The sequence below is a fragment of the Cyprinodon tularosa genome, unplaced genomic scaffold (genome assembly GCF_016077235.1).
Source record: "Cyprinodon tularosa strain WSP-4 unplaced genomic scaffold, ASM1607723v1 ctg881, whole genome shotgun sequence".
Taxonomy (NCBI): Eukaryota; Metazoa; Chordata; class Actinopteri; order Cyprinodontiformes; family Cyprinodontidae; genus Cyprinodon; species Cyprinodon tularosa.
The window spans coordinates 170,864-193,693 of record NW_024039653.1 but is presented as its reverse complement, the minus strand read 5'-3'; the positions used below and the strand labels follow the sequence as shown (position 1 = coordinate 193,693).

The window sequence follows — 22,830 nt, the reverse complement described above, 5'->3', positions numbered from 1 at the left end:
CTAGTGACTTTGGTGACATCACACGTAGCACCAGTCGCTCTGTTTACCTTCATCGGTTATAGTGAGCGAGCCGCTCCTTCAAACGCAGTGGGGTGCGTACGATTTCAGAGCCTGCTTCCTCCAGGGACCCGCTCTACCTGGACTGGGTCCTTCGATTCCATGAAAAGAAGAAGAGTTACGGCTGTGGATTCAAACAGGTCCAGCCTTCTCTGGATTTCATCGCCCGTATGTTCTGTCGCCTAGCAACCGTTACAGGTGACACACAAAGCAGACAAAGAATGGATGCTGAGCTTCTCCCTGCTGTTCTGGCTGCTTTCTAAGGAGCTTCAGCAGCAGTACGGGAGTCTCAGATATCAGATTTATAGTCCCAACCCTGCAGAGATATTAGAATCTGAGCTGGAATGATTTTAACTCAGTAACAGAAAAAACCTTTCAATAAACCAAACATTACCGCCACATATCTGACTCATTAACCATTAAAACAACCATTTTCATTCATTTCAGACGGAACTATTCATTATATTAAACTGAACTTCGATATTCACCACTGGTCGGCATCATTTCCCCTTTTCCTCTGAAGTGGGTGCTCTGTCAGACCAGCAAACCCAGAATCAATACCCATTTATCTCTTTAGTTTTGTAGGAAAAATAGACTTTCAACTACCTCAACAGGCGTGTATTCCTTCCTGAAAAACTATTTCATTACTTACTTTTTGGTGTTTTTTTTAAGCGTATGGCGATCTGACAAATAGTTCTTTTTCAATTCAATTCAGTTTATTTCTATAGCACCAATTCACAACACAAGTCATCTCAAGACACTTTACAGTTCACCAGATCATCCAGTCAAATAGTGCATGACTAAAGGGATACACGCCCACTGAGGTAGTTTAAAGTCTATTTTTCATACAAAACTAAAGGGATAAACGCAAATCTGACGTCTCGGACTGCGTATTGACTATAGGTATGCTGGTCTGACAGAACACCGCCTTGCTTGGACTCCCAATGCATCATGGGATACCCAAGGCTACATAGGACACAGCAGATCTGCCCTTCAAAACAGGCAACGAGGAGTCTTCCAATCCGAACAGACCTGGGCGCCGGATCACTCTCTCAGAGAGATAATCTAGACTACAGGTGCTGGTCATAAAATTAGAATATCATGAAAAAGTAGATTGATTTCAGTAATTCCATTTAAAAAGTGAAACTTATATATTATATTCATACATTACATACAAACTCATATATTTCAGATGTTTATTTTGTTTAATTTTGATGATTACAAATGACAACAAATGAAAATCTCAAATTCATCATATCAGAAAATTAGAATATTGTGAAAAGGTTCAAAATTGATGGCCCCTGGTGCCACACTCTAATCAGCTAATTAACTCAAACCACCTGCAAAAGCCTTTAAATGGTCTTTCAGTCTAGTTCTATAGGCTACACAATCATGGGGAAGACTGCTGACTTGACAGTTGTCCAAAAGACGACCATCGACACCTTGCACAAGGAGGGCAAGACACAAAAGGTCATCGCTAAAGAGGCTGGCTGTTCACAGAGCTCAGTGTCCAAGCACATTAATAGAGAGGCGAAGGGAAGGAAAAGATGTGGTCGAAAAAAGTGTACAAGCAAGAGAGATAACCGCACCCTGGAGAGGATTGTGAAACAAAACCCATTCAAAAATGTGGGGGAGATTCACAAAGAGTGGACTGCAGCTGGAGTGAGTGCTTCAAGAACCACCACACACAGACGTATGAAAGACATGGGTTTCTGCTGTCGCATTCCTTGTGTCAAGCCACTCTTGAACCACAGACAGCGTCAGAAGCGTCTTGCCTGGGCTAAAGAGAAACAGGACTGGACTGCTGGTGAGTGGTCCAAAGTCATGTTCTCTGATGAAAGTAAATTTTGCATTTCCTTTGGAAATCAAGGTCCCAGAGTCTGGAGGAAAAGAAGAGAGGCACTTCATCCACGTTGCTTGAAGTCCAGTGTAAAGTTTCCACAGTCAGTGATGGTTTGGGGTGCCATGTCATCTGCTGGTGTTGGTCCATTGTGTTTTCTGAGGTCCAGGGTCAACGCAGCCACATACCAGGAAGTTTTAGAGCACTTCATGCTTCCTGCAGCTGACCAACTTTTTGGAGATGCAGATTTCATTTTCCAACAGGACTTGGCACCTGCACACAGTGCCAAAGCTACCAGTACCTGGTTGAAGGACCATGGTATCCCTGTTCTTAATTGGCCAGCAAACTCTCCTGACCTTAACCCCATAGAAAATCTATGGGGTATTGTGAAGAAGAAGATGCAATACACCAGACCCAACAATTCAGAAGAGCTAAAAGCCACTATTAGAGCAACCTGGGCTATCATAACACCTGAGCAGTGCCACAGACTGATCGACTCCATGCCACGCCGCATTGCTGCAGTAATACAGGCCAAAGGAGGGCCAACTAAATACTGAGTGCTGTACATGCTCATACTTTTCATGTTCATACTTTTCAGTTGGCCAACATTTCTATAAATCCTTTGTTTTTATTGGTCTTCAGTAATATTCTAATTTTCTGATATGATGAATTTGAGATTTTCATTTGTTGTCATTTGTAATCATCAAAATTAAACAAAATAAACATCTGAAATATATGAGTTTGTATGTAATGTATGAATATAATATACAAGTTTCACTTTTTAAATGGAATTACTGAAATCAATCTACTTTTTCATGATATTCTAATTTTATGACCAGCACCTGTATTAGGGACCAGTTGGAACAGAAACAAAGAGTTCTCCAAAGGTTCCTGTTCTCTGAATCTAATAGCAGCAGTGAGGGAATGATCATGCTATCTCGGTGATACAAAAGGTTGTTGCATATTTGCAGTGATGGGCATCAAGGGGTTAATATCACCACTTTCACATTTTAATAATAGAAACCGCAAATAATATTTAAATACTAAATGTAACAATCACAGGTCTAACTGAGAGGAAGGTCAATGTGAGGGTGAATACAGAGATCAATTAGCAAGAAACCCAATTAAGACATCAGCAATCCTCTCCTCTATAACCACAGCTCCGCCATGTTTACATCATCAGGAGTCGTTCAGATTCTATATGCATCTAATTACCAGATAAAATAGAGCCTAAAGCGTGAAAATTAAATATATATCCCACTAAGCAGAGATTCTGATTATTTACAAACTTCTGGCTTTGTGCAGAAAGGCCAGAAACACTTTGAACTAAGGTGAATCAAAAATGCAGATTATTTCTAGCTTAAATTGGCTGTAAAAATTTAGCTGTAACTGACCAATGAGAGGACAGAACATGCTGACGTAGGGGAGGGGCCTTTAGATGGCCCTGTAGGGCTAATCTGAAATCTGATTGGTTGAAGAAAATGTTCCTCACTCATATTGTTAAGGTAACTTAAGGTAAAGGTTTCTGAAGGCCAGAGGCAGATTAGATTGACATAGCAACAGACTGAGGCTGAAATCTGATTGGACAAAAAATGTGTCTAAATAAAAGTAATGGAAGCATCCAAGAGAAACGCTGTGAAACTAAAAGAACAGATTGTTTGGAATAAATTAATACAGTTGGAAAGAATAAAATAAAAGTTTAGTTTGTGAAGGTAGGTTATTGTTTCTCGTTGGTTTTAGGCCAGCAGTGAAGGCTTTAAAGGCTCTGACTGCTGCTACACAAAGTATTCACACCCCTTTAAATATTTCACTCTTTGTTTCATTGCAGCCATTTACTAAAATCAATAAAGTTCATTTTATTTCTCATTAATGTAACTCAGCAGCCCATCCTGACACCGCAGAACTGATTTTTTTTTTTTTTTGGAAGTTTATTAAAAAAGAAAAACTGAAATATGGTCATAAGTATTCAGACCCTTTGCAAAGTATTGAGCAGAGTTACCTTCTGAGCTCCTACAGCCAGGAATCTTCCTGGGAATGATGCAACAAGTTTTCACACCTGGATGTGGGAATCCTCTGCCATGTTTCACTGCTGGGATAGTATTGGGCAGAAGATTCAGATTTTCTCCACACATACAGCTTAGTAGTGATGGTTAATGAGGCATCATGAAGCCAAACTACAGGTGCTGGTCATAAAATTAGAATATCATGAAAAAGTAGATTGATTTCAGTAATTCCATTTAAAAAGTGAAACTTGTATATTATATTCATACATTACATACAAACTCATATATTTCAGATGTTTATTTTGTTTAATTTTGATTACAAATGACAACAAATGAAAATCTCAAATTCATCATATCAGAAAATTAGAATATTACTGAAGACCAATAAAAACAAAGGATTTATAGAAATGTTGGCCAACTGAAAAGTATGAACATGAAAAGTATGAGCATGTACAGCACTCAGTATTTAGTTGGGCCTCCTTTGGCCTGTATTACTGCAGCAATGCGGCGTGGCATGGAGTCGATCAGTCTGTGGCACTGCTCAGGTGTTATGATAGCCCAGGTTGCTCTAATAGTGGCTTTTAGCTCTTCTGAATTGTTGGGTCTGGTGTATTGCATCTTCTTCTTCACAATACCCCATAGATTTTCTATGGGGTTAAGGTCAGGAGAGTTTGCTGGCCAATTAAGAACAGGGATACCATGGTCCTTCAACCAGGTACTGGTAGCTTTGGCACTGTGTGCAGGTGCCAAGTCCTGTTGGAAAATGAAATCTGCATCTCCAAAAAGTTGGTCAGCTGCAGGAAGCATGAAGTGCTCTAAAACTTCCTGGTATGTGGCTGCGTTGACCCTGGACCTCAGAAAACACAATGGACCAACACCAGCAGATGACATGGCACCCCAAACCATCACTGACTGTGGAAACTTTACACTGGACTTCAAGCAACGTGGATGAAGTGCCTCTCTTCTTTTCCTCCAGACTCTGGGACCTTGATTTCCAAAGGAAATGCAAAATTTACTTTCATCAGAGAACATGACTTTGGACCACTCACCAGCAGTCCAGTCCTGTTTCTCTTTAGCCCAGGCAAGACGCTTCTGACGCTGTCTGTGGTTCAAGAGTGGCTTGACACAAGGAATGCGACAGCAGAAACCCATGTCTTTCATACGTCTGTGTGTGGTGGTTCTTGAAGCACTCACTCCAGCTGCAGTCCACTCTTTGTGAATCTCCCCCACATTTTTGAATGGGTTTTGTTTCACAATCCTCTCCAGGGTGCGGTTATCTCTCTTGCTTGTACACTTTTTTCGACCACATCTTTTCCTTCCCTTCGCCTCTCTATTAATGTGCTTGGACACTGAGCTCTGTGAACAGCCAGCCTCTTTAGCGATGACCTTTTGTGTCTTGCCCTCCTTGTGCAAGGTGTCGATGGTCGTCTTTTGGACAACTGTCAAGTCAGCAGTCTTCCCCATGATTGTGTAGCCTATAGAACTAGACTGAAAGACCATTTAAAGGCTTTTGCAGGTGGTTTGAGTTAATTAGCTGATTAGAGTGTGGCACCAGGGGCCATCAATTTTGAACCTTTTCACAATATTCTAATTTTCTGATATGATGAATTTGAGATTTTCATTTGTTGTCATTTGTAATCATCAAAATTAAACAAAATAAACATCTGAAATATATGAGTTTGTATGTAATGTATGAATATAATATACAAGTTTCACTTTTTAAATGGAATTACTGAAATCAATCTACTTTTTCATGATATTCTAATTTTATGACCAGCACCTGTATATTGATGCTGCGTTGATTCTGTCTCACAGAATACTGACACCTGCTGGACATTTAAAGACACTGCAGGCAGCTGATTGGACAGAATAAACTGATTTGATGACCTAGAACAGGGGTCTGCAACCTTTAATATCCAAAGAGCCGTTTTGCGAAGAGTACGACCGAATAAAAGTTGTTTAGAGCCGCAAAATATACCATGACTTTTTATAGAAAACCTTTTTTTTTTTTTATCTTGTATAGGAAATTAGTTGTTGCCATCTCTAACAATTAATTCATATATTCTTAATGTTAAAACGTATAATTCTCAAGCTAATTAATAGAAAAATGTCTCTTAAAACATATTTCTGGTTCTTTTTATCTCATTCTTTTCCATCTTATAAAAAACGCTAAAGCTATTGATACCGGTATATATTATAGTAAATTATTTAGCTCTTTATATACATTTTAGCCGCTATTAAGAGCCGCTGGAGAGGGTCCAAAGAGCCATATGTGGCTCCGGAGCCACAGGTTGCAGACCCCTGACCTAGAACAATGATATCATGGAAAATTATATTATTTCATATCTATGTTTAAATAAATATCTTAATATATCTTTGATATTTTTCGATGCAGCAAATAAATAATGTAAACATATATAACATGAAAATTTAGGGGAAAATGTAAATGAGGTGCTACTGGACTAGGATTTTGAATCCTATTTTTAAAACAATAAGAACAGTAAAAACAGTAAATAAACAAAACTCAGATAAGTTGAGTCATAACAGAGGATGACACAACCTGAAATTAAAATAAAAACGGCTGAAATGTTCCTATTCCTTTTAGGTTGCACCAAAAATCTGGATCATTTTAATGATAAACTGCTAAAAGATTAGACATTTTTTTTCGCAGATGCATCATGTTGGCAGAAACGTTTTTAAACTTAAGTTTAGTGAGTCAGTCAGTTAGAAACTCCTGGATCGGTCACATGATTTTCTGGAAACGACGTGCACAAATGGCATGGGTCAGCAGCCCCTGGCCCCAGAGCCCCAAACGTCTCTTTAGCGCCCCCTTGCGGCTCCCTGGAGCTTTTTCAAAATTTATGAAATTTTTATTTATTTATTTTTGTTTATTTTAATATGGTGTGTAGGAAGTCAAACAAACATTTGTCATGTTTTCCAGTGCCTTAAACATTTGTATATTAAATATATTGAAAAAATAAATGTAAACATTTCTTTGAATGAAAATTAGCATCACAGCCATAGAGATCAGAGGTCACATCCTGCAGCAGGTCTCAGCGCGGCGCAGCGTGGCGCGGCGCCAGGCAGGTGGCTGCTGTAAACAAAGCGGTGGGTGTGTCTCAGACCATGGATCCCAAAGGGAAAAAGGAAGATAGTTTCCAGGGAAGGCTAAATCTGCAGCCCACCATCAAGCTGGGAGGGAGAGAAAAGGTTTGATTGCAGAACTTCTGGATAAATTAGAGGAGAGCAAAGACAGATTTAAGAAGTAGATTGCATCTCCAAACTCCACTACTGCTGCTAGTTTGGTTGCAAGGTTGAATAATATACCCGTTTCCCATAGGTTCCATGTGGAGGCCTGTTATTCAGGACATGATGGGATATTTGGCGTCTGGAAGGAAGGAGGTTTATACTGGTTGACAGAAAATCTGAAAACAGAAGCTTCTCAGAATTTCTGTCCAGAAAAACACAAACTAGAACTGCAAAGGTAAACATCACTGAACAGTAGGCATCACCTGGTGGACAAAAAGGTTTATTTTATGTTGTGGTCCCTGAATGCCACACAGCGTCCAGTAGTTCACCCAATCAGACGTCTGTTGTTTTTAACGTCTGCAGTAAAGCCGTGTTTAGCCATCGTTGGTATTTTAGGTTTATAACTACAGACCTTCATGGTTTCACTGATCGTCTAAAGAGGTGAACCAGTTCAGCTGGTTAATGTCGAAGCCTCCAGTCCGTTCAGATTCCTCACCTTTTCTCTTCTTTCAGTCTCAGCAGAGAAAACTTCAGGTTCGTTTACATCGAATGCTCAGGCGAGACTAGAAAAAAAGATTCTGACATGAAATCAGACCAAATGCGTCCTGTTTTAGGCCCATTAGCTAAATATTTCTGAACATCTCCTGATCAGATGGACGTCGTTTCCTTTCAACTGTGGTCTTTAGTTCCACCACTAAAACTAGACCAAACAATGAAAGTTTATGTTAAAGATATAATAAAACCATCCGTACCTTAGTTGCTGAAGATTAATCGGCGCCGTGGCTGATTGGAGTTTGGGTCCTGAGTCAGAACGATCTGATAATCACCTGATGTAGTTCAGGACTCGTGTTCTTCTTCTTCCGGGGAGGATCGGCATGTCTGTGCAGCTCCAGGTGTCTGAACCAAACCAGAACCCTGCAGGTCCACAGATCTCCTCTTGATGTTTAGGGGTTTTCACAAAAAAATGGATCCAGATGGCCTCCAAACCAACATAAATAAAAATAATCCCAGACATTTTCTTTTTGCCTTTATGACGTCAGGCAGCTTTTATTTTAGTGTATTTATCGTTCAGAAAAACACTCCTTAAAACGTAGAAAAGTGTCCAGAGCTGTTGCTTTGGTTCATTAGTCAGTTCAGAGCATTAAACACAGTGGGGGGGGGGGATAAGCAACAAGCCCCTCATGGAGACGCTGCTAATATTTGGTCTGCCCCCGCTACACACACACACACACACACCACACAGCAAACTGAGTTATGAGAAGAAAATCAGCTGCAGATATAAACAGATGTGCAAATGAAGCATAAATAGAATAAAAAGCTGATTGAGGACAGAAGAGATAGAACCAGATCCAATAGATACTAAAATCATGATAAAAGGCAGAAGACCAAGACCTCCAGCCAGCGGCGGTTTGGTTGGTTGATGTTAACATTTCCAACGAGCCACAGGAGGAAAGACATGAAGCTCAGCTGGGAGTAAATCTGATGGAGAAGCTCCTCATCAGTTCAGTGAAGCCTGGATTCAAAAACAGCAACAAACAGATAAAAACAGAAAATCCTAATAAACAGGACAAACGTCCACTAAAAGAGACACACATAGAGGTCACGTCCACCAGATCCTCCAATCCACACAACCTACAGCCAGGTTTATTCTGGAAAGCAGAGATCTATGATGCGATGTTAAAGCGAGCCGTTTCTCCACGGCTGCAGCGGTACCACAGCGTTCGTCTAAAAGGCCGAGCTGATGAGGAGGAACGGGTCCAAAACACCACACACCCAATCTCTACGTTCCTTAGAAAAGGTTCCTCTGACGGCTCAGGAGGTTAATATGTCACCAGGATGTCATCAGAGGTCAGCAGACAGGAAGCAGGACCCTCCACCAATCAGCAGGGGGCGCTGCCGTCGTCTCAGGAAGCGCCATAGTTGACGGAGCTCAGCGCCGGACGCTTCTTGCCTTTGATCTTCAGGGATCCGTAGCGAAGCTGCTGATGACAGAACAGAACCAGTGACGTCAGTGAGGCTGTTCTAGAAGCTGCAGATCTAACGTCTCATTCTGACCAACAGCAGCGATCTAAACCCGCTCTGGTCTGCGGCGCTGCCTCTGGCGCTCTGTGGAGGGAAAACCCCCTCAGCTCCTCCTCTTTTTATCACAACACATCACTTCCTGCTCCTGTCCTCCTGCTGCTGCTCAGCTCTCAGTCAGCAGATCCTCCATCTCTGAATCTTAATGTTTGTATGAGTGACAGCGTGGGAAGTCATCTCCTTATATTGCATCATCGGGGTGCTAATGATGCAGGTCTACATTCTTCAGGATGCGCCTCACTCCCAGGTGGACGGCAGCAGCATCCTCTCCTGACGTTAGGAAGGTTTGTAGGATCTGATGCGGGGCGATGGGAGGAGCCCACGGTGGGAGGAACGGAGGAGAAATTAAGGAGTAGAATCTGGAAATGCTGCATGAGGTCAGATGTTTCTGTTTCCACCTGGTTCAGCGTCGCCGTCTCTTCCTTCACAGAGCCAGACAGCTCTGAGGTTGGGCATCGAGAACCAACCAGAACCGGTTCTAACCTTTAAATTCTCCCAGATTCATTTCAATTCTGTTTAATTTCTAGTTTACGCTCAGTCTGCCGACCAGCGATAGAAGCTGCCCAATACCAGCAGCCATCAGTTAGAGCCGCAGCGCTTTAAAGTGCTAAACAGGGAAATGATCAGTTAGCTTCATGCGGCAATGGAGATGTGATAACGATATTGGCTAAAGGACGGCGTGATTAAACACCACCGCAGTGAAGATGGCGGTGTTCGTCTCTCAGCTGGGGAATCTGTTCTTCCTCTAAATCAGTGCAGCTTCTGCAGGGAGAGCAGAGCCTCACAGACAGCCGCCTGCTTTTCTGCACATTCTGGACAGAATTTTTGCCAAACTTATGAATAATTTAAAGCAGAACTTCATCTGTTTATTTAAGTTCACTAACTGAACGATGGAGAAGGAAATCTGATTGTTTCTCTGTCAACAAAAGTAAAACATCACTACTTCCAAATCCAGTTCAGTGGAGCTGAGATTAAACAGACGGAGCCATTTACTGGATTAAACATCATCGTTCACCAGATTAAACATTATTGTTAACCAGATTAAACATCATCCTTTACCAGATTAAACATCATTGTTAACCAGATTAAACATCATCCTTTACCAGATTAAACATCATCCTTTACCAGATTAAACATCATCGTTTACTAGATTAAACATCATCCTTTACCAGATTAAACATTATCGTTTACCAGATTAAACATCATCGTTTACCAGATTAAACATAATCCTTTACCAGATTAAACATTATCGTTTACTAGATTAAACATCATCCTTTACCAGATTAAACATCATCCTTTACCAGATTAAACATTATCGTTTACCAGATTAAACATCATCCTTTACCGGATTAAACATTATCGTTTACCAGATTAAACATTATCGTTTACCAGATTAAACATTATCGATTACCAGATTAAACATTATCGTTTACCAGATTAAACATCATCCTTAACCAGATTAAACATCATCCTTAACCAGATTAAACATCATCCTTAACCAGATTAAACATCCTCCTTTACCAGATTAAACATCATCCTTTACCAGATTAAACATCATCCTTTACCAGATTAAACATCATCCTTTACCAGATTAAACATCATCCTTTACCAGATTAAACATTATCGTTTACCAGATTAAACATCATCCTTTACCAGATTAAACATCATCCTTTACCAGATTAAACATCATCCTTTACCAGATTAAACATCATCCTTTACCAGATTAAACATTATCGTTTACCAGATTAAACATCATCCTTTACCAGATTAAACATTATCGTTTACCAGATTAAACATCATCCTTTACCAGATTAAACATTATCGTTTACCAGATTAAACATCATCCTTTACCAGATTAAACATCATCCTTTACCAGATTAAACATCATCCTTTACCAGATTAAACATTATCGTTTACCAGATTAAACATTATCGTTTACCAGATTAAACATCATCCTTTACCAGATTAAACATCATCCTTTACCAGATTAAACATCATCCTTTACCAGATTAAACATCATCCTTTACTAGATAAAACATCATCCTTTACCAGATTAAACATTATCGTTTACCAGATTAAACATCATCCTTTACCAGATTAAACATCGTTTACCAGATTAAACATCATCCTTTACCAGATTAAACATTATTGTTTACCAGATTAAACTTTATTGTTTACCAGATTAAACATTATCGTTTACCAGATTAAACATCATCCTTTACCAGATTAAACATTATTGTTTACCAGATTAAACATTATTGTTTACCAGATTAAACATCATCGTTCACCAGATTAAACATCATCGTTCACCAGATTAAATATAATCGTTTACCAGATTAAACATTATCGTTTACCATGGGCCCGTTTCACGAAGCAGGTTTAACAAACTCAGATTCAAATCCTCAACTCCAAATTGATCAAAATTAAAGTTGGGAACTCAAGAGTTTTCTGTTTCACAATGGCTGTTATCAATTAGTTCAAGTTGAACCGCTCAGAGTTTAACACGTGCATAACAAGTATGAAAAGCCATCATCAGTGGAGACCCGATTCAACGAGTCACCATGACAACAGGAAATAGGAAATGGCTATTTCACCTGACTGGAAATAGAGATTTAATGAAGGAAAGAAAAGAAAAAAAAAATACAGAGAAACAGCTCTACAGCTGCAAAGGAGAGGAAGATGGCGCAGGAGAAGATTGTTGGTGGAGTTAATGCGTAAGTTTTTATGAAGTTGGCTATGGCAGGCTGTTTTTACATTTATTAAAAGCACTCTCCTCTCTGTTGTTCCATTTGTAGATCAATAAAATAAGATTCTTCCTGATCAAAATCACACTCCTAGACTGAACTAGTAAAAAATACAAATGATGACCTGTATATTAGGAATATGGAGATCTGAAATTAATTTCTAGACATCCAGATTGTTTATTCTAGATGTTATTTTGTTAGAAATGGTCCTTTTAACAAGGCAAAAAGGTTGTTTTTTTCGGATATCAGGAATACATGTTCTGTAAATCTAATACATATCGAAAAGGCTTGCCATAGCCTGTTGTAACCATCATAACAGTACGGGATTATTTCTTGAATGGTATAGATAAATGGATCCATTTAGGTGAAATCACCTGTCAGCAGGTGGAGATGAAGAATTAAAACGTTCTAATAGACAGAACCTGTTCATCATCTCATGGGTTCCTCCTCATATTGATTCAGTCTCATTTACACAGTAAATACTGTGGCTGTTTGCCACTTAGTATTTACATCCTCCCATCCTCTGTTTCTGTTGCCATAGGCGGCAACAGAAACAGAGGATGAGGAAATTCTTTGTGAAACGGAAAACTCTGAGTTTCCCTGATTTCAGGTTTAAAAAACCTGCTTCGTTAAACGGACCTCTGATTAAATATTATTGTTTGTTTTCCAGATTAAGCATTACTGTTTACCCGACTAAATATTACTATTATTATATTAGTAGAAAAACTCACGTCTTTGCGAACTCTGGATCTTGTGATCTTAACACTCTGGGAGCGTCTCAGTCCTTTCTGGCTGACGGCCTCGTCTTCAGAGAACGTTGGCTCCGCCTCTTCATCGGACACGTCTTCCTGATCGTAGTAGTACTCTGAAACAACAGAACCACACAATAATCAAAGGTACGCCTGGATCTGTTCTCACCGAGGACGGCGGTGCTGGGTGGAGGCGGTCAGGCCACGGCCAAAACCTTGATAAAAACGGGGATAGATCAATCTAGATGTGATCCTCCATTTCTGGATGTGGCGCCTGGATGAAAGTTGCCCTAAAGCTGCTGAGAGAAGATCAACTTGACCTTTAACATTCACTGAAAAGCTTCTGATTAAAGAGTCAAAGGTCAGCGCCACAGGAAGTCCAACAGATGATACAACCAACTGAACACTAGGGGGAACCACAACACAGAGATAGTAAGGGAGGGAAACCGCTCTTCCTCACCTCATTACTGCTGAATACATCCTCTCCTCTCAGTAAATAGTTCCAGGCTACCTATACTCCTCATCCTCATCCCACCTGCTCCTCTTCCTCATCCCCATCCTTCATCTCTATTCTCCTCCCTACTCCTCTTCCTCTGTGTGCATAGAGGATGAGGAAGGAGGGAACAGCAGACATGTTTGCCATTCCGCTGGCAGCCACCACCCCCCCAGCTGCTGAAGCCTTCATTGAAATGCGAGTCGACCTGCAGCAGAGGAGGAAGGCGAGGAGACGAAGCAGATTTCCTGACAGGCTGCCGTGTTTCTTGGTGATGAACGTATTCACCAACAAGCTGGTATTCAGAGAAAAGCTGCAGGTTTTTCCAGAACCTCGGGAGACATTCGGTGATGAGGATGATGTCAAACACGCCTCTTTTGTCTTTTTAAGTTCCTCACTGTTCATAAATACTCAGAGGATGTCACCCAGTCCTCCTTAATAAGGTGGACTGGGTGCGATCAGAGCTGAGCGTCTTGGAGAACAAAGACAATTATCCAGGAAGTACGCTCCATAGATTCCCTCAGAACCACCAACTCTGCCCTCTTCTCATCTGAGATCAGGTCCTGCAGAAACGATCCTCTCATTTATCAGCCCTCTGCGTCACACAGGATCACTGTGAGGAGCATAAGATGCTCAAAACCTGTTATCAACTCACAGGAGGTTACAGGGATTATTAAAGGAATAAGAGATTTGAGCTGTTTACTTTTAATTAAAGTGATTTTGCCCACTTAAACCAGAATAACCCTGTTTTTAATGAGATTAGTTGATATGTGAGAAGAAACGTGATTCCAAAACTTTTCAGACACAATAAAACCTTCACATTTTGCACGATGAAATGTGCTTAAGCTGTTAGAGGAGAAATTCTCTGTTTACGATTTAATAACGTGTTTTTTAGCGTTTCTACTAACAAGTTATATAATTTAAGCATTTCATGGTTAATAAATAAGAAAAATCATAAGAAATGTCACTAAAATGAGAACAATTCTGACTTAATTTGATTTCATGTCTGTCTTATTTCATGTCTGTCCTCCAGCTCCTCCTCTAAGGCTGCAGCCATCATATCTGAGAATGTGCCGATTTACTTTTTGTTTCATCATGCAGCTACGTGAATTTAGCAGAAACAAAGAAAAAAGGTTGCGCAGATCATCGCGATGCGCTGCGATCAGGAGCGTCTTCAGCTGAGTCCATATTGGATTGGCTGTTAGAAACCAGTTCTGGACCAACGGGCCTCAATGGGACTAACAAGCTTCATGGGACTGTACAATATTTTCAATTGTTGTACTCAGCTTCAGCAAAAACTTATGATGAAACTGCTTAAAGTTTAAAAGTTCACAGCTCACAATGTTTCTTCTTATACTGTATGTCCAAAAACCACATGTCGGACTCAGTGCCGAGAAATGGCGCTGGTCGGACTCGTCAATCAGGAAGAAGAACTCTGTTGTTTAAACATGTGCAGTGCTCGAGGTTCAGGTAAATCAGCTCGTAGCTCTGCTTCAACAGCAGGATTCGCCCACCAACACCTCAGGAAGGACAACTGAATTTCCAACCTGTTTCATTTTCTCCCAACCTTACGTTTCCTGATGGGGAGGTGGTCTTTAGAAGCTAATCGCCCCTCGTTGCCCCATGTATGACTCATGAGGCCCCATGTGGCTGAAACTCGACCAAAAGAATTCTCACACGACTGGAGAATCAACAGGAAAAGGCAAAAACTCGAACAGTGTATGCCCGGCCTAAGAAAGAAATCAGACGTGTGTGTGTGTGTGTGTGTGTGTGTGTGTGTGTGTGTGTGTGTGTGTGTGTGTGTGTGTGTGTGTGTGTGTGCTGCTAGCGTACCATCTCTGGCGGCGGGGTCAGTGTTCTGAGATCTCCTGACGGCCGGGTTGGCTGAGTGGGAGCTGTACTGGTAGAGCTGGTTTCCTCTGTCGTCCTGCTGGCCTATCTGGGAGAGGTCATGCATGCTCAGGCTGCGCAGCTTTTCTGTTATGGCCCCCTGACCCTGTCGAGCCAAAATCAGTCGGTGTCACCCTTTGATCAGAGACCAGCCAAAGCTGAACCCCGCTCCCCATTTCCATCAGAGAGGAGTTCAACTCTAACTTGCCCTTCCAGTTATCTACTCAAATAACTGGAGTGGTGCCTTCACACCGACATCAAAACGTCTGATTAACATGCAAGCTCTATGGGGGGCGCTGTTGGGCTGTGCATTCCAGCATCTGGGCTGGAGTTCAGTAAATTGAACTTCAGCCGCTGGATGCTGGACCATCAACCAATCAAGAAAGCTGATCCAGGAGTTTTTTTAGGGAGACAGACTATCTGCAAGCTGCCATCGCTGCTGCAGACATTCTGCAGATGAAGAATACATAAATATCAAGGAGTTAAACTCCAAAGGTTAAAATAGAGCAGGTAGGATGGATTGTTATGTAGAAGGAATCAGAGAGCAGCTCTGATCATTATTGCTGCACTAAAACATTTTTTATGAACTATGGAGAAACAGTTTATAAATCCCCAAATTAACTAGAAATTTTAAAATATTGTTTATTCTGGTTCTTCCAGAGCGCCGAGCGTCCGGAGCGCTGATGTGTCAAAGCATCTTTACCAGCATCCATAATTCTGCGTTTAATCCTTTTGATGCCAACAATGCGTTCATTGTGAACGCACCGACTTTAACTCCTCCTAGCCAATAGGTGGCACACTCATACTTGCTCACTCTTGTTCTGTACAGTTTTCCAGCAGGTTGCCAGGTCTGCTAATGCTAATCTTTGCATAGCAAGGGTGAACATTTATTTAATAAGTCCAGAAGAAAACAACCTCCTGGTGATTCCTGAGCCATTCATTAGGGCTCCATCTAAAGAAGACACTGATTTTGCAAATCGATTAATCTGTCAATTATTGTTTTGATTAATCGATTAGTAAAAGATTCCTTAAAGAAGATGTTTTACAAACTCAAACCAGGTGAAACTAAAACATTTCAACTTGAGGAGTTCTGGATTATAGAGCATTATCTTCAATATTAATACTTATATATAATATAAAACTTTATTGATCTCACATCAGAGAAATTCCCTCTCTGCATTTAATTCCTCCCTTTGGGGAGCAGTGGGCTGCCATCATGCGGCGCCAGAGGAGCAGTCTGGGGATTAAGGGTCTTAATCAGGGACCCAGGGTGGCAGTCTGTGGAATTGGAGCTCAAACTCAGCACCTTAGGATTCATAGCTCTATGCCCTACCCAGTCGGCAGCATGAGAAGAAGAAGAGTTAATTAAACCAAACTAGAGCAGTGAATGAGAATATTAATGCTGAGAAAATTAAACATCATGATCTGTGTAAATTAAGTAATCACATGTAAACAAAGTCCTGATGAACAAAGTCATGGGAACATGTCTTAAAATAATTAAAATGAGCAGGAAAAATGATGCGAAAGTAAACATGCCCCACATCTTTTATCCTGGAATATAAAGTAAATGGATAAATTGACCCTAAATGTTTTGGATAGTGGGTGTGTTAAATTAAAGCTCCCCTCTTTTAATTCTGGGTTAATTTCTCAGCACATCATGGAAATGATCAGGTCTGAATCAGGAAATGATCAGAGATAACAGTGACTCCTTTGGAAGGTTAGCTTCTCGTCTCTCAGATGAATGACGGCAGGATTTAGGGCTGGTTTATGCTCAGAAACCAGGTAGTCTGCGTAGATGTCGCAGTTAATGTAGACACTCTGCTGCACCTCGCCCAAATTGTAGGTGAGCCTCTGATTGGTCAGATCTACATCCACTCTAAACTATGTGTATTTCCTGTTTGGTTCCTTACCGGCTTGTTTTGTTTGTATGACCGCCATTGTGGAAAACGACTGGTGGACCAGCTAGAAGAACGAGGTGCACGAGAACGCTGGGACCCTTTTCCACCTTTTTCCACCTGGATCCCCGCTCTTTTTGGCCCCCTTTTCACTCCGTTGTCGCACGAACTTGCCCCCACTTTCTCACTGCCTCGGCCGTATCTAGACCCACAGCTAGTTCCTGATTGGCCCTCTGGCGTTGTGGAGTGGAATAACATAGCGCAGACCACGCTTCAATATTGGGCATAAATGAAAAATAACTGCGACACACTGCTGCAGGAGGAGAACAGCCCTTAAGGCTAATGAAAATAAAGCAAGATGCAGCAAAGACCATCGATCCAGATCTCAGTCTGACAAGTTGGAAAGCCTCGATGGACTAATGCAACACTGACGATGGTGTGAAAGATGGACCAGTCAGAAAACAGAGGTTATGAGCTTTAAGTGGTTCCTCCTTAGGGTGTCTGACTAATGGACGCCTCCAGACTTAGAGCTCAGCCGCTAAACATAAAGCATATCTGAACAAAAATATGCTTTGAAAATGTTTTTCCTTCCATTTCCTTCAAAGTCTCTAATGCCGCGGTTCTCAAAGTGTGTGGCGCGACCCACTGGTGGGGAATTGAGACGTGACAGGTGGGGCGCGCCAAGTTCCGGTGTGTGTGTGTGTGTGTGTGTGTGACTATAAATGTGGAACTTGTGAGAGCAAACTGTCCTTATAGCTGTATGTTGCCGCTTTTTAGACCAATCAAACCCACAAAGTAATCATTACTAGCCTACATGCAGTCTAATTAAAAGAACATTAGAAAAATTTCACCTGGAACTGAAGTGCCAAAATAATGATTGACGTGACGTCGGCATATTATTTGTAACGGAATAAACTTTCTCGCCCCAGTGTTGCCAACTCAGCGACTTTGTCGCTATATTTCAGACCCCTCCAGCGACTCTTTTTCAAAAAAGCGACTAGCGACAAATTAGCGACTTTTGGAGGCTCCTACGTGAAAGCACGTCTCGTTCCTTTTCTTGTCCTCCAGCGGCAGGTGCTGCCGTGGGGCGCCTCCTCCCTCCCAACCACGTTCTCCCCCGCTATCGCAGGAGTCCCTCTCAGCGCTGCAGTAAGGGACACAGCATGTTTAACTTTAGCGTCCAGACTGCAAATAAAGCGCACATGCGCCGGGATTGACGGCGCAGGTTGATCATAAATAACTGAATTTGAAATATTTTATCTGAAATAAATAACGGCGTTTGATTCACACAGCCACATGTTCATGTTTCTGGTTTGGAGTGGAGAGGGAGTATCCACTCATCGGGCAGAGAGCTGTGTGCATTCTTCTTCCCTTTGCCACATCATATCTCTGTGAGATGGGCTTTTCAGCTGTTGCTTCACTGAAAACAAAGCATGACTTGAGAGTGGCAGTATCAAGCCTGCAACACCGTTTTGAGAAACCGCAATGCAAAACAGGCTCATTGCAGCCACTAATGCAGGGATAAATAGACCTGTATTGCCAGATGGATTTCACTTCTTTTCTTTTATTAACAGATTGCAGAGTGGCACTTTAATTTTTTCTATCTTTGAGCTTGATACAAATTTTGACACAGCTGCATTTTTATTTTCTTTATTTTTGAGCTTGCTGTTATTTGATGTAGATAGTTTGTATTTAGATTAGTGCTGTCAATCGATAAAATTTTTTTAATCGCGATTAATCGCATCAATGCCTAAGTTAACTCGCGATTAATCGCATTTTAATCGCACATTTTTTTCCTGATTGAAAATCATTTAAATACTCTCGATGACATACAAAAAAATACATACAGGCTAGGTTTGTGCCAATGTTCTTTTTTTAAAATGAGAACAGGTCACAGACACTGATTTATGCCATAGAAACATATGGCAAGAAGATGGGGAGGCATGTAGCAAAAAATAACAAATATGTAGGCAAAAAAAAGGCCCTGAAAACAGGCTGATGTAAAAGACAGTCTTTACACTTAATACAGTCTTTTGAACAAAGACAAGCATTTTACCTTACTGCTATAAAATGCAGTAGAGTTAACATTAGATGTTAATTAACCAAGATAATAATGAACAATTTTCAATCAGTACATCAAAATCAATAGACCGACATCACTAGATGGAGGTAGTCTATGCTCTAGAAAGTTACTTTTCAGACTCTTAACAAAAATGAGAACACACACACACACGTACACACACACACACACACACACACACACACACACACACACACACACACACACAATACTGACCTGTGGCGTACACAGACAGCAAGAGTGCCGTAGCAGATTCCATTAATAACGCAATAATTTTGACAGCACTAATTTAGATACTACTTGTTACTTCAATAAAATTGGAACATTTTAAGATTGTTTCATATTTCATTAGCATTGTGTTGGGGCGATGGGGACAGGCGGGGCTTGAAAATTCCCCCTTGTCCAAAGTGGGGAATGACAGAAAAAGTTTGAGAACCACTGCTCTAATGTGTGACGCTTGAACAAAGTGAAACTCCTTCACAGAGTATCGGCCAATAAAGCTGATTTAAATGCTAAAAACTGTTCCTCATTTTCATCAACACAGGTTTTCCATTTAAACTTTGTTTTTGTTTAAAGCATCACTGTGTGAGCTTTAATCAAGGATATATTCAATGATTGTTCAGGTCCATTTTTCTACAGTGCAGTGCAGCCAGTGGCCTTCAGGGGCGCTAAACCTGGAGGGTTACAGGTCAGACCCTGGTGGGTTGGATCAGTGGAATCATGTCCTGATGCATCAAAGCCAAGAATGTAAAGAAGGTGTACTTTAAATGAAACAGGGATGGAGATGGGGGGGGGGGGGGGGGGGGGGATGTCACACTGAGTGAAATGGTTCTGACCATGCTGCTTTTTACCTCTCAGAGGAGCATGCTGAGGCACACACCCTGAAGACATTCAGAGCAGAGAGAAGAAGGAAAAGGAGTCAGAAAGAAGGACTCAGGTCTGACTGACTATCAAAAAGGTAAATAACATGTGAGACTCAGGCCACCTGCTGACAAAGATCAATGCTAGCTGTAACTGTAGCCCTAACAGTCATTTATTTATCAGATTTTTTCAACCTTCCCCTTTCCAGGCAGTTTTATAGATTTCCCTTTTTTCCAATCAGCTATCCACATCCCATTCTCTTCCCCTCTGGAGGCGGCCTTTCCTTTGAAGGGAGGACCAAAGAAACGTTTCTACTGGTCTGCTGGACGTTTTCAGTTTTTTTTCTCTCCAAATTTTGATTTATAAAACATGATCTTTGCAACAATAATGGAACAAAGTTTCCACCATAACGTCTAACAGTGAAGCAAATCACTGGAATCAGCTCACTGATGTGATTTATTCCTATCCCATTAAAACAGAGCGCTAACAGAGCGCTACTCTGCCTGCAAAACAGGTCACTAGGATCTGAGTTATTTTTCTGAATCTGACCAAGTTCTGCTGCTGGAGTCGGCCGCTCAGATGAAAACAGGAAAACAATGAGACAATTCTGACATTTAGATAAAGAAAAGCTAACAGCCTGCTAATGGCAAGCTAACAGCTCTGCCAACAACCAACTAACGGTAAGCTAACAGAATGCTAACGGCCAGCTAACAGTGAGCTACAGCCTCGCTATAGCTATGTGCTATAGCACACTAAAGGCAAGCTAACAGTGATCTGAAGCCTGCTAATGGCCAGCTAACAGCTAGCTAGTGTTCAGCTACAGCCTGCTAACAGTCAGCTACAGCCTACTGCAGTCAGCTACAGCCTGCTAATGTTCAGCTAACAGCTAGCTAACGGTCAGCTACAGCCTGCTATAGCGTGCTAATGTTTCGCTAACAGCTAGCTAACAGTCAGCTACAGCCTGGTAACAGTCAGCTATAGTCTGCTAACAGTCAGCTATAGTCTGCTAATGTTCAGCTAACAGCTAGCTAACGGTCAGCTACAGCCTGCTATAGCGTGCTAATGTTTCGCTAACAGCTAGCTAACAGTCAGCTACAGCCTGGTAACAGTCAGCTATAGTCTGCTAATGTTCAGCTACAGCCTGCTAACAGTCAGCTACAGCCTGCTAACAGTCAGCTATAGTCTGCTAATGTTCAGCTAACAGCTAGCTAACAGTCAGCTACAGCCTGCTAACAGTCAGCTACAGCCTACTGCAGTCAGCTACAGCCTGCTAATGTTCAGCTAACAGCTAGCTAACGGTCAGCTACAGCCTGCTAACAGTCAGCTACAGCCTACTGCAGTCAGCTACAGCCTGCTAATGTTCAGCTAACAGCTAGCTAACGGTCAGCTACAGCCTGCTAACAGTCAGCTACAGCCTACTGCAGTCAGCTACAGCCTGCTAATGTTCAGCTAACAGCTAGCTAACGGTCAGCTACAGCCTGCTAACAGTCAGCTACAGCCTACTGCAGTCAGCTACAGCCTGCTAATGTTCAGCTAACAGCTAGCTAACAGTCAGCTACAGCCTGCTAACAGTCAGCTACAGCCTACTGCAGTCAGCTACAGTCTGCTAATGTTCAGCTAACAGCTAGCTAACGGTCAGCTACAGCCTGCTAACAGTCTGCTATAGCCTGCTAATGTTTCGCTAACAGCTAGCTAACAGTCAGCTACAGCCTGCTAACAGTCAGCTATAGTCTGCTAATGTTCAGCTAACAGCTAGCTAATGGTCAGCTACAGCCTACTTTCTCAACTCAACTTTCAGGTCAAGCCTGGAAATATTAGGATCATGAGGATCATAAACCACCAGAAGATCCAAATGTCACAGAAGAGCTTCTGGATGGATCAGACATCCTACATCCTGCTCTGATGCAGATATAATGACTCCTGCTGCACTGAACTGGGATAGAAGAGTTCAGTGGTTCAGTTTCATAAGGTGGTTAAAAAATGGTTGACTCACTTTGACTGCAGCAGTAACGGCAGCAGTAGCAGCAATACTCAATCCCTGCTTGCCAAAGTTCACCATGGTCACGTAGCTCTTCTCTTTGGCCTGCACGATGTATTCATCTATTTCCTACATAGATAAAGAAACAGTTTGATCAGGTCTGCGGCAGCAGAGCGTGCAAACAGAGAACCACAGATGCTCTTACTCTCTCCCTGGAGGAAAGCAGGGGATGTAGACACTTCCTGTAAATGAGACTTGCTCCTCTGGTGTAGGGCGACAGCAGCCAGATCACGAAGGCTATCTTCAGCTCGTAGTACAGAGGGAACCTGGACAAACATGACACGGATGTGATCTTCCTTGACAGATGCTTCTAACGCCAGCAACATAGACTAAACATGGAGAAGAGGCTCTGCAGGGCATCCAACATGGCCGCCTTCGCCAAGATTCAAAGGTAGAGGAAGACCCAATTTGAATCGTTTATAAACAAAGAGTGAAGAAGTGTTGTTTTAAGTTCAGCTGTTTATTATAGATTTCAACTTTGCTGTTAATAAAATAAAACACATTCAAATTGGCTAATTTATTCAATCGTTTTCCTCCATGATCCCCTGCAGTTACTCTGCACCAGCCCTAGGGGGCGTGTTCCTCCAGTTTGTGAACCACCGCACCGAGGATTCACCTGATGCCGATACATGAAAAAAAAAAAAACTAATATGAGCCCAAAATATCAGCCAGGTGATTTATCGGTCAATCTCTGGTCTGCAGATTTATGACCATGTTCTTTTTATGAAGGGTCAGTTTTTAAAACCCGACCTGGTCTGAAAGGTTTGGAACCATAGCGGACCGTCCGTCACCTTCACAGAGTCTCATCACTCTGCACATCATGTCCCAGCAGGAGTAAACCGCTTAAACCTG

At 41.6% G+C, this 22,830-nt stretch overlaps 1 protein-coding gene across 3 annotated transcripts in view; it reads right to left on the bottom strand.

The window, feature by feature from the left end:
- Positions 1-8,163: 8,163 nt before the first annotated feature.
- Positions 8,164-22,830, bottom strand: part of reep3b (receptor accessory protein 3b) — a 28,161-nt gene continuing 13,494 nt past the window's right edge. Inside the window, exons 4-8 of one of the 3 annotated variants that reach the window (XM_038273669.1) lie at positions 22,124-22,244; positions 21,934-22,047; positions 15,048-15,210; positions 12,704-12,837; positions 8,164-9,128 (exon numbers count right to left, since the gene is read on the bottom strand). In XM_038273669.1, coding sequence (XP_038129597.1) covers positions 9,054-9,128; positions 12,704-12,837; positions 15,048-15,210; positions 21,934-22,047; positions 22,124-22,244 — 607 coding nt within the window. In that variant the 3' untranslated portion in view covers positions 8,164-9,053. Of the gene's footprint in view, positions 9,132-9,897; positions 10,041-12,703; positions 12,838-15,047; positions 15,211-21,933; positions 22,048-22,123; positions 22,245-22,830 lie in introns of those variants that run through there. The other 2 variants (XM_038273668.1, XM_038273667.1) reach the window with 2 other exon arrangements.